The 12,369-nt window shown below is 39.3% G+C and overlaps 1 protein-coding gene, 1 long non-coding RNA gene and 1 pseudogene across 2 annotated transcripts; 2 read left to right on the forward strand and 1 right to left on the reverse strand.

Moving 5' to 3' along the window:
* Positions 1 to 3,657: 3,657 nt before the first annotated feature.
* On the reverse strand, positions 3,658 to 6,935 carry LOC129756474 (uncharacterized). The gene is made up of 3 exons (XR_008739462.1): positions 6,605 to 6,935; positions 6,325 to 6,447; positions 3,658 to 4,014 (listed from the first exon to the last, which is right to left on the reverse strand). It is a non-coding gene; the product is annotated as an uncharacterized LOC129756474 (long non-coding RNA).
* Positions 6,936 to 7,409: 474 nt separating this feature from the next.
* Positions 7,410 to 8,663, forward strand: LOC129737558 (uncharacterized; annotated as a pseudogene).
* A 1,011-nt stretch (positions 8,664 to 9,674) lies between these two features.
* On the forward strand, positions 9,675 to 10,857 carry LOC129756454 (uncharacterized). The gene is made up of 4 exons (XM_055753344.1): positions 9,675 to 9,756; positions 9,817 to 9,992; positions 10,052 to 10,437; positions 10,504 to 10,857. The coding sequence occupies exons 1-4, from the start codon at positions 9,742 to 9,744 to the stop codon at positions 10,782 to 10,784; spliced, it is 858 nt and encodes a 285-aa protein (XP_055609319.1). The 5' UTR covers positions 9,675 to 9,741; the 3' UTR covers positions 10,785 to 10,857.
* Positions 10,858 to 12,369: the final 1,512 nt, after the last annotated feature.

The following is a 12,369-nucleotide window of genomic DNA, read 5'->3' on the forward strand; positions in this document are numbered from 1 at the left end:
CGACCTTGACCTGGCTGACGATATTGTTTTGCTCGCCCAAACACAACCAGATATGCAGAGCAAACTCGACGACCTCACCGAAAGTTCCAAGGCAGCAGGTCTCAAAGTCAATGTCGGAAAGACCAAGTCGATGGAGATCAACACAGGAAATCCCTCCAGTTTCATGGTAGCTGGGCAACAAGTTGAGAAAGTGGAGTGCTTCCAGTATCTTGGTAGCCAGATTACGCCTGATGGTGGTACCAGAAAAGACATCGAAACACGGATCAGAAAGGCCCGATTTGCGTTTGCGAGTCACCGAAACATCTGGCGGTCACGCCAGATCTCTCTACGAACAAAAATCCGAATCTTCAACTCAAACGTCAAATCCGTATTGCTGTACGGGTGCGAAACTTGGTGCACATATGCGGTAACGACGCGAAAACTGCAAGTATTTGTAAACCGCTGCCTGCGGAATATCATCCGCGCTTGGTGGCCTGGCAACTGGATCTCGAATGAGGAACTACATCGCCGGTGTCATCAAAAGGCGCTAGAAATCGAGATTCGGGAACGTAAGTGGAGATGGATTGGGCACACGCTGCGAAGAGATGAAAACGAGATTTGCAGAGAGGCGCTAGATTGGAATCCAGAAGGTCATCGAAGAAGAGGCAGACCCAGAAATTCGTGGCGGCGAAGCCTAGCCGCTGAAATCCGAACTGTCGATGAGAATCTTGACTGGGACCAGGTGAAGACGCTGGCTCCGGATCGTCAACAGTGGAGGTCTTTTACCACGGCCCTATGCACCGGAGGATCGGCGCGGGATCATTAAGTAAGTAAGTAAGTACGCTATCAAAATTTTATCAGAAAAACCTTTCGTTTTTATTTATTGGCTACAAATGTGTTGAATCCCTAAGATGGTGTTCAATATATAGTGTTCTTACCCTATTCGATTCGAAAAAATTATCGGCCGCCATGTTTTCCGCGATATCACTAAAAAATTGAATTTCGTTGCCTACTTGAAGGCGTTTTATATATAAGGATATTAAAAAGTGTATTTTGAAAAGCGAAATTCTCGATCCGTTTAGCAATACTAAATGATTTTTAGCCAAAAAATGGTAGTTTACAAAACTACGATGACCATGTAATTAAACATTTGGTGTTTCAATAATTACATTCCGTATAATCATTGTTCTATTTCTTACCACCCTTCCTGTTTGGTGCGTTCTGTCCACTAGTTTGGCGTTCTACCCCGCGGTATGTTTTCTGGCTGTTTTAGTTTTTTTACAAAAATATAGTCAAAATCGAGTTTTTATCATATTTTTTCTTTTCGATTATACGTAGATTTCATCCTTGAATCGTTATCAACTCTCAATTTGGTTCTTAAATGATTGGTATCGCTATAAATAGCAATTATGCTTAGCTGGTGCGTTTTGTACAGTTTTACCCTATTTATTTTAGCTATCAAGCAAACGATAGAGACGCAAATGCAAACGAAGGAGAACCTTTAAACTTTGGAAGGCGTTTTGACAGACTACGACCTTAAAATCAGTGATTGAATTTTGCTGAGCATGAGTTGATCAACCATCTCTCGCTCAACGCTTTAAGGCAGAAACACAATACAGCGTCGGTCGTCGCGTCACGTCAGCGGTCAACGCTGTCGATAAGTACTAAAACGCGGACGCGACGCACCCGACGATTCTTGCATCACAATTCAGCGTCAAGAGACATCTAAGATGTCTCTTGACGCTGAATTGTGATGCAAAAATCGTCGGGTGCGTCGCGTCCGCGTTTTAGTACTTATCGACAGCGTTGACCGCTGACGTGACGCGACGACCGACGCTGTATTGTGTTTCTGCCTTTACTCGGAAGCAAAGGTTGCTTTGAGGCAGCGAAAACGACAAAACCGATGATGTATACGCTCTCAACATGGCCGCCTTCATGAAGCAATATACATTCGAGGCAGCGAACCCAAAAAACCAAACGAATGGCTCTCACTCATCTCCTGTCACAACCTTGAGGGAACCGAATTCAAAAGGCAGAGCAAACCCGAGTCTCCTCGTTTGTGCCTGGATCGAAAGCGTGAGGTTTTTCTGCTATTGCTATTATTGCACAGCAACCGCACGCAGGCAGCTAGTTTTTTCATTTCTTTTTCTTCCCCCCTCTTTCACCATACGTTGCGGGCCGTGCAACGCAATAAGTTCGGTTGTTTTTGTTGTTGCCTCAACCTTTGCGTCGGCTCGAGTTATTCAAATTCAACAACGTAAATGAGTATGTGTGCCTCGTCTTCTTCATGCATCATGTAGCAACCGAACGTTGAGAGAGTTCGTTCGGGGCAGCAAACGGATAGTGTCTCTCAGAGCAGATCCTCCTCATGGGGGGAGGTTTGAATGAATGTATATGTATCGTCTCCTGTATAGCTATGCGAGGCCTCAAAGTGTGTATTTTGAATGCCTCTGATGAGAAAATTGGTGAGGATTTCAATCACTGCTTAAAATCAGCCAAGTGTACTCGGTAACTCATGATAATGGGGCAATCATAGAAGAATTGAGAAAAAAAAACTTTGAAAGAAGCCAAAATAACGATATATGATTCTTGTTTTGACGAAACCATTGGAATTGAGGAAGAAGTCTGTGGTTCTGAGGATCAAAGCCACGAAATGGAAAATATCGTTAAGCGTAGTCCACACTAGGCAACACGAACTGCGATTTTTGTTATGAGACGAACTTTGTTGTCTGTTGTTGTTGTTGGAAACCTGGGACGGTCTCAAGTCTCAGTGTCTCCCGAAGAAAATAGGAGACGCTGAGACCGTCTCGAGACGAACCGTCTCCTAGTGTGGACTAGGCTTTACAGACTTTATGTACGATGTTGAATATAGTGCTAACGAAGACCAGAATGATGATTTCTTCTGCGGGAAGGAAGGCGAAAACATAACTACGGAGGACACACCTGAACTACTCGCTAATTTTGAAATACTCAGAGCCCGACTCCATTTTACTCAGACATCGCCGTTTGTATGGCGCGTCCGTCGCTTGATCTAAAACGACTCAGTTTTTCCGAGTGACGACTACTCAGATGACTCGAAAATTGACACTCAGCAAATTTGAGAACTTGAAGGCGACAACTGAGTAAATTTGGATCAGTTTTTGCGAGGCAGTCGACTTTGTTTGTTTTCGACAACAAATAATTGATAAATTTATATGGTAAATGTAAATTTTTACCGGTAATCTAATTATCATAACGTCATTTTGATCATTTTACAGGGAATCGCGATGTTTTTTCTGTCGAATCCGAGGTGCGTAATAAAACATTCATCGAATGCGTAGCATATTTACCGGAGGAAAAGTCCAGGAACGAACTAAAACATCATCTCACAAAAAAAAACAGGCATGCAGTGCACAGAAAAAATTATTTTCTGTAAAATTACAGTAAATGTCCTGTAACAAAAAGGAGCAAGACATTTACCGTAATTTTACAGGTCGAGGACATGCAATTCACAGGCAAGTTAAAAATTACAGGCCTGTAATTGCAGGCGACCTGTAATTGCAAGCAAACTGTAATTACAAGCGACCTGTAATTTCAGCGACCAGTAAAATAATCTGCACTTAATATTATTGTTTTGATTCATTATAATAGAGTGAAATACCATATTTGAATAAAACAAATTGTATTCGTATACACATTATTTATTAATTACAATAACAATACATGAAAGAATAATTTTCGAACCATGTTTTAATGGCTTTTTTTTAACCTTAGCCGTAAAGGGCACAATGGACATAGATTTTTCGGTGCGTTTTCTGCGACACAAAGTTGCGAAAATCCGGGGAAAACCCCCGGAGAATCAGCTGAAACGACCTCATCGTCATCGTCGCCAATCGGATCATCCCTATCGGTGCCGCTACTGTCGTCGATCTTCTGCGTCCTTATCCGATTGCTCGATTCAAGCCAAATATCCCACGGACCCATCCGGCTCAGGCCTAGCTGTAACTGATCCGGTTTGTTTTCCTTGAGTTGGTTGTTATATTTTATCAGCAAAATCTGGAAAAGAAATGCAATCTGTAGTAGAAGCTTTATTCTAAGACTCACAAAAATTTTCTGAGGAGTTTAGCAAAATTTTGCTTAAATTTGACCACACACAAAACTTTCGAGGTTACTTTCATGGTTCAACAAAAGTCATTAATGGTTGAAAAAAATGAGCGTGCGCAATTTCGAATTAAGCAGGAAAAAAGACACTTAGTGTTTTTATTTCGTGTTTACGTGAAAAGTGTAAATAAGTCATTGATCAACCTGTTCCGCGCAGAACCGCCAACCAACAATGTCAGCTTTGCTGATGGGTGCAACCCGATCAATGTATTGTGTTTCTGTTTTATGTTCCCGGGGCGTTCATCCCAGGCTGCTCCGAAATCCACCTAAACAGGTACGGGTACCACTAAGAATTCTTCCGGTGTGGATGACATTGGGTGTTCCGGCCAAAGATAATGTTGGGATGTACGCCCGAGGAAGAGCTCATAACATCGCTGTAATGGTGCGACTCATCAACTCTTTATACAAAATAGTTGAACCGTTTCGGAATTCCCCGCTCGGAGATTTGGGGTGTTCGATTGATCCGGCATCGTTGCTGCTGCTCACGGAAGTCAAATCAATTCATAGAGAAGAATATTCTGCAGAATTCGCTCGGTAAGTGTAATTTCAACTTAACAACAATTATATTTAACTTAAAATATTTTTTTATTTCAGCTAACGGGAAGAAAATTGTCCGATGGCACACCACAGGTGAGCGTGCTCTAAAAATTCAAAACGAAAGCAAACATAGTAGGAAGTAGTATAATTCGAGAGTGACGAGCAATATTGATGAATAATTGAAGAAGACTTTACGACTCGCCAGGAAACTCAGTGCCGAAAAAGCGCTGATTACAACCGGAGCTGGTGCCCATACTAGAGTGCTGCTCCTTTGGTGATGATGACAGTTGGGGCAAACCTCAACTTGCAATCAAGAATGGCGTAAGTTTTTAGTTCAGTACCAACTTATTCAGATTTCTCTATAATCATTTCGTTTTTCAGAACGCCATTAGTGAACCTGTAATAAACAGCACCCAGTAAAGAGAACTGGTCTCCAAATTAAAAAAAAAACCTTTTGAACAGGAGGAGGAAGAAAGTGAAGATGAAGAATCGCATCAAGGTTCTAATACTAAACAGCGATTTCAGGTAAAATAATTTCTAACATAAAAAAAAGATTTAAAGTTTAAATTTATGACAACATTTTTGTGGAACTTGTTATGAAACCATGTATGTCACCATTTTAGTGGAACTCATATCAAGTAATTTGATATTCGCAAAATTGCGTTTTTCTGCTAAGGTTACATACTTTTGCTATTGCTTTTTTTATCAAAACAGTGTATATAAACAGTGGATATAAATTATCGTGTGTAATGAACATAATTCTGGAGTTTTCACGGGAATCCTAAATTCAAAAAATTAATCTTGAACACGATTTCTTCATTTTGAAATAAAACATAAAAAAAATCAGCATTGTAATCCGGATCTCTAATTTCACATCTGAAACTTAAATCTTCATCTGTAATCTGATTAATGAAATTGATGTCTCAAGCTAAATGAGATCTGTTTCTAGAATCTCAAAATCTGACGCAAAATTTTATATGAAAAATCCTAACTTAATTTTAAATAAAAAATGTGATTATAATCTGCTTTAGGTTTTAATTTTAAGCACTTTTAAGTATTGATGCAACTGATTAGAAATTACAAAAAATAAAAAAATATATATAATATTTGTAATTACACATATAAACAAATGTTAAATTTTTTTTCAGAATCATCATCGAACCCAAACATTTAAAGCGGGTCAATGAATCGCAATGAATATGCTGACCATATCTTATTTTATTATTCGGTCGGCGCCTTAAACCTGAATCTCCAATTCGGACACGATGAAGAATGGTGCGACGTAAAACGGCAAAGAATAAATTTAAAACAACATCTAAAAAAATCTTATTAATTAAAATTATTATCACAACCCAAAGAAAAAACAGATATAAAATTTACGAAATTTCTATTAATTATTGAGAGAATTTTTTGTTGCTACATTTTTAGCAAACAATGATTTTAATTTACTAAAACATTAGTTAACATTCAGTCAGGACACTTTTTGCTATTTTACTAAAATTTTAGTTTAAAAAATTTGCTAATTTCATTGTTAACTAGCTGGTCAAATTTGAGCAAAATTTTGCTAAATTTCGACCTCGAAAATTTTGTGTGCAGGTAGAAACTAGGTCACTTACTCAAAATGTACCCTTAATCAACAAAAAAAAACCATAATAAAATTATACTCACCGAGCTTTATCAATTAGGCCATCGGAATCCATCCACATGCATTCAAAAAGAGAGCAATTTTGCCAATCCTCGTCTCTACCATCAGTTCCTCTTTGTATAGTGGGTCTTAAATTGGCCTGAAATCTGAAATTATGAAATAAAAATTCTTACAGGTTCAAAATCAAATCAGATTGCTTAAAGCATCAGAAATCTGAGAAATATTGTACGCAAAATGCTCTCGATGTTTACGTAACGTCATGAAATTGATTTTTATTGAGCGATTTAATTTAAAAGAACTTACCAAGTATAACCTTCTTTTCTTCTTCGAAGAAAAACAAAATAAACCTGCAGTCTAAAAAGTTGGCCGCTTATTACTGGAATTCACGCGATCTGGTGTCTGCGAAAAGATGCTAACGGAAAGTAATGTAAACTGCATTCACAAACACTCCACAATCACTCGAATTTTACAGTCCTAAAATTCAAACCAGCCTGTAAATAATGTTCTCACTTAAAAATAATGCTTCCACCTGTAAAGCTACAGTACATGTCCTGCTCCTTTTTGTTACAGGACATTTGCTGTAATATCGAATGATTTATCATTTATTTTTCAACCAATCAATTGAAAATTACGTGATTTCGAAATTACAGGTTGAATTATTTTGAAGGTAACCATTTTCAATGACACGTAATTGTCCATATTTTTTTCTGTGTGGTTGCGTTGGTTAAAAAGGATAAATTTCCAATCCGGTAACGCAGAATAAAGTCCCGTAGGAGGCGTCCCGGCGGGAACTAAAATGAAATAGTTCAACATCAAGGATATTTTTTTAAATAAAGATTTATGTGCAATTTTTCGACTGAATAACATTGAATAAACAAATCCATCATTTTGTCAACATTTATACAGGTTTTTACTTTTATAGCATAAAAATTCCGGTCAAAAACCGTTCCGAAATCTTTCACGCATTCTGAGTAACCCCTACTCAGAAGTCGCGAAAAGGGCAGTTAGTCAGTTCTGAGTAAAGGCCGTTTAGTCAGAACTGAGTAAGTGCGGTTTTGGCGACAACTGAGTAACCGTCACTCTGAACTGAGTAGCTGAAAGTTAGCGAGTAGATGAGTTCGATTTGTCATTGGCTGAGATTCTAGGAAGTGTGCGATGAGCAGCACATATTGCACAATTGGCTGTGTGGGATGTACTGAAGGTGTACGAGCAACGCCTTTGCAAAATAAAAAAAAAAACTTCGTTAAGTTACGTCAACAGAAATATACCAAATTTTTGAAAGTTCACGAAGCTCAATTACCGCTTCTCAGCAATAAAACTCGCTGGAATGGTACCTTTGCCATGATTAATTCGCTCTTCACTCAAAAGCCATTCCTTTAAAAACAATATTCTGAAACTGGTAGGTTACGAGTTTTTTTTAAATGCAAAGAGAAATTAGTGTATTAGTGTGTTTCTATAGGTATATTCTTATTTAAAATTCTAATTACAGATTTCACACGTCACTGGAAGTTTATTGAGAAATATTGCGAAGCTTTCGACACCCCATTCATATTGACGGTTCAGCTCCAAAAGCACCACGTCGCTCTTAGCGATTTCTACGCGTATTGGCTTGTTAGTCAAGCGAAACCTATAAAATTGCACAATAACTCCTTAGCAAAAAAACTTCTGCGAACATTCCAAGTAAGACTCCAGAAGCTAACTGCAAGTATGCATTTCCTAGCGGCGTGTCTTTATTTGGACCCTAGCCTAGGTTCAATTTCCTAGGATCGAAAAGAATCTCAACTACAGACAAAGACCTTATTGAAGTGTGTCGAAAAATTACAATCGAGCAGAAACGAGATCTCAAATATTCTAAACTCATCCCGCTTAAACTTTTACAGGAAATCCTTTTGAAGCTCAATGATTGTCTAAATGCTACGAATGAGGTATCAAGCGACACAGGTCCTACAGAATGTTCTCAGGATGATTTGGAAGATATTATGGCAGGATTTTTCGATGAGGAACCAATGTCCAGCATATCGACTTTCACTGAAAATACGTTTGCGCAGAAACCGAAGGAGTTGGAAAGCAGGGAAAAAATTACGATTTTAGAAACGTTATGCCCATCAGAAAGCATCGAGCAACCTGTTATATTTAAAGTATTGGGTTCTCAAACCCAAAACTTTATAAAGTTGCAATGGTTGTGTTGTCAAGCTCAGCAACGCAAACTTTGGTGGAAAGAGGCTTTAGTGCGCTCAATTTAGTGTTAAATGATCGAAGAATGAATTTAGGATCAGGTTCCGTGAAAAACGTCCTGCTGTTAAAGTTTGACCTTGAACTGCTTCCAATAGTTTCAAAGATGCTAAGCGAGCAAATGGATTAATCTTTTTTTTTTACATATGTATCTTGTTTTTGTTTATTATTAATAATAATTTCAATAAAAAAAACCTAATACACTGTTAAATAAATTGATTTGATGACTCCAGGATTGCTTATAAAGCATCTCATTTATCTTTTTTTGTTATTTTAAAAACCTTATTAAGGCTATAGATTGGAAAATGAATAATAAGGTTCACAAACTTTACAAAGTTGCGTAAGCGTTTGTCGATTAAATAGTTGTATTGCCTTGAAGAGCTCAATATACCGAAAATCTTATCCGAAAACACCTAACACCTAAAATTTCTTTGCAACGAGAACGTCTTTTGCCTTCTCGGCTACAGTTTTCTTTCGAACAAATGTTAATGGGGCTGCACAAATACAGGAGATGGTCCGATATTTCTGACTACAACACAATATCGGTCAAATTGTGAGTCATAATCTTCTGAAATCAACATAAATTTAACCTTATTTACTACTGCTGGGCGAGCTAGTTTGCGAATTAAAAAAAAAAATAACAATCAGTTTTTTTAACTTAACATATTACTTCATCATGTTTAGGTCAAAAATCTTGAAAGTTGACGTAGAATTTGTTTCAATAACTATTACGCAAATCTCAATCTGGAGAAAAAATGTAATAAGCCCTCGTTACTGTGCCAGTGTTTTAATTTATTTCTTTTGAGCTCCCTTTAGCCTCTTTCTCGTTGGGTTGAGGCTAAGGCTATAGGTGTTCCTCCGTTGCTGTTTAGTCTGGAACGTGATAGCAGGAAGGCAATCATTTTCAGACTTCAAATTTGGCCTGATGAGATATAGTTTACTTAAGCAATGCCGATGAACGTTCGCCGATAAGATGCAGACGTTGGCCGTTGATCAGCAGCACTTGATTGCTATCGTCACGCGGCGTTTTAGAGAGTGCTGTGGAGTGGGTGAAGCAATTTACGCTATGGACCTCAAAGTACTCACCTAATTCTGAATTGGGGGATGAAAATTTTGATGATAGATTGATATAAAACGATCAACCTGTTCAACAGAATGAGACAGTTCCAGTCAGGCTTCAGTGATAATATCTTAAAGGGACGACGAAAATGTTCCAGTTTTTGGTAAGACTGAACTACATAAAATATTGGTAAAAAATTGTTGAGGTTTGAATATTGTTACAGATCTACACGTTTTTGGCCATTGCCTTGGTCAATGGTGAGGTAAAAGTTGATCAAAAAAGTACCGTCAAAAGAGGGTTGGATGGCGGCGCTAATTTTGGCTTCGGATCGCCGAACGGTGGTGTTGGATTGGATTTCTGGCAAGGATCATCGAAAATTATCGCTGGACCGTGGATACAGTGAGTGTTTTAAGCTTGTTAAGAAGATTTTGTGAATTAATTTTCTAATGACTTTTTAGAAGCAGTGCCAGTGGTTGGAAACATGGACCCACTCCGGCTGAAATTGCAGCCGCCATTGCGGCGGCTAAGCAGGCTTCAGCCCAGGTTTTGATAGCACAGCACCAGGTTCAGGCAGCTAAGGAAAATGTGCTCAACCAGCAGAAAATTGCCAACGAAAAGGAAGCCAATGCCGCTTATGCTTCACAAAAAAGTGAAGCCACTGCGGCTGTCCAGCGATCGGAAGCGGCTGCAGCGGCACAAGCCGTCATCCTAGCACAACACCGATTAGCTGCCGCCAAGGCTAATGTAGCCCAACATCAACGGATCGCAGCCGCCAAGGAATCCGTTGCTGCCCAGGCGATTCAGAGTTCCGCTAAAGCAGCCGCTGCCGAGATCCATCGGGCTGGTAAGCTTCATTTTCACGATTCCTTTTTAAATCTCGATTAACAAATACCACTCTTATTTTTCACAGAAGCTGAATCTACCAAACTTGCCGCCCATCATCGTTCGGATGCAGCCTCACTGAATCACCATCTGGTGGCCAGTAAGGACGAGGCCTTCGCTCCTCTGATCTACGGTGGCAATCAGATTCCAACTTCGCATCTGCTCCGATCAGCAACGAGCATCGGAAATCCTTGGGCGGATTGGAATATGCAGCTGCCCTGGTTGTCCAGCAGCAATGCGAATATGCAAGGTTTCGGTGGCGGATTCGGCGGGTTCGGAACTTCCTTTCCAAAAGCCATCTGGGGTTGATCGGAATAATTATACTCGTTGATTTATATTTGAAGCACATATTGTTGAAAGTATTTTACTGGGAAATAAAGTTTGGAACCAACTTTGGGCAACTTCTATCAACACTTTTAAGGTTAAGTCATCATCCGAAAATATCAATTTTCAATAGTTCACATTAGACTACCTCCTTTTCATGGAATCTCTCTAACCTTTGAACTCTAAATTGAGTATCAAATAGGCAAAAATTGGTTTGAATTGGAATTTTTTTCTGTTGGTAGAAATCTAATTTCAAAATCTTAAAATATCCATTCTTCCAAGGCTCGCAAACAAACAGCTTTCCTGATGATACCAAAAAGCATTTAGAAGCAAACGGGTTGTTTAACGTGAAATAACAACTTTTTTCCTTTGTATATGAACAGTATTAGTGCTACTTTCATACTCATTTAATGATGAATTTTTGAAATTTAAAAAATAAGGAAATTTAACTAGAGTAAGCCCGTATTGGACAAATGGATACACCCAAAATTCAGCCTCTGTGCCAATGGAGGCATCATTGGTACAAGAAGATAACGCGACCGGTGCTGATTCGATTTGCTCCCACTGGCATTAATCTCCCAGGTTAACCGAATTGCGTATGTCTGAAAGAAACAAAATAAAAACGTTTGCACGTCCCTCCCTATCGCATCACAAGACGAAGAAGGATGGAAATAAATACCGGCCAACACCAGGCAGCCAGCGAACCGAGCACTGTGCGTGTGAATGTAGCAAAAGCAACAACAAAAACATCCTTCTAATTCAATCCACCGGCACCGGCAAACCACGGCCAAGCTGTGCGTGTGTATGCAGTAAAAGCAACAAAAAAAACATTGCTTCAATTCAATCCACCGGCAAACAACCACGGCTAAGCTGTGCGTGTGTATGTGGCAAAAGCAACAACAAAACCATTCCTTCAATTCACCGGCAAACAACCACCGGCCAAGCTGCCCGGCTTTAGCAGTTCTCATTCAATGGGTTTCCCGTTTCCTTCACTCCCGTTCCCTTTCCCGTTTCCATCACAAAACAAAGGAATACCTTGAAAGAAGGCCAAACGCCGGGAAGCCTCCGTCGTGCGTTTTTTTGTGATTGATCGGTGGCAGAAAGCCTATGACAAACAGCCCTTTTCCTGCATGAAGCTCAAATAGTATACTGGTTAAGATGTCGGACTGGTAAGACGATTTGTATGGTGATTTGAGTTTGAATCTCCCCACGGCGCTGTGGTTATTATTTTTATTTTCTTGTTTCTGGGATGGATTATCCAATAGGAACGAAATCCCATAAAATGTTTTTCTTGTTTCGCTTGAATGTAGTGGTCACGCATAATTTTGGTTGGAAGCCGAGTCCTTATGCCAGTTACGGTTTTTCAAACATACCGTCTTCGGCACAGTGCACATTTCAGAGCATTATCGGCACAGAGATTTGCTAAAAAGGCATTGGATTTCTGTTACCTCTTCTATGGGTGTAGGAACCCTATCAAATCGTTAACTTTGAAGAAAAAATGAAAATGGAAATAGTGGGAGGGCCTAGGGGCATGTATGAAGGTGAAGTTTCATTTATATTTTGAACCTCA

The sequence above is a fragment of the Uranotaenia lowii genome, chromosome 1 (assembly GCF_029784155.1).
Source record: "Uranotaenia lowii strain MFRU-FL chromosome 1, ASM2978415v1, whole genome shotgun sequence".
NCBI lineage: Eukaryota > Metazoa > Arthropoda > Insecta > Diptera > Culicidae > Uranotaenia > Uranotaenia lowii.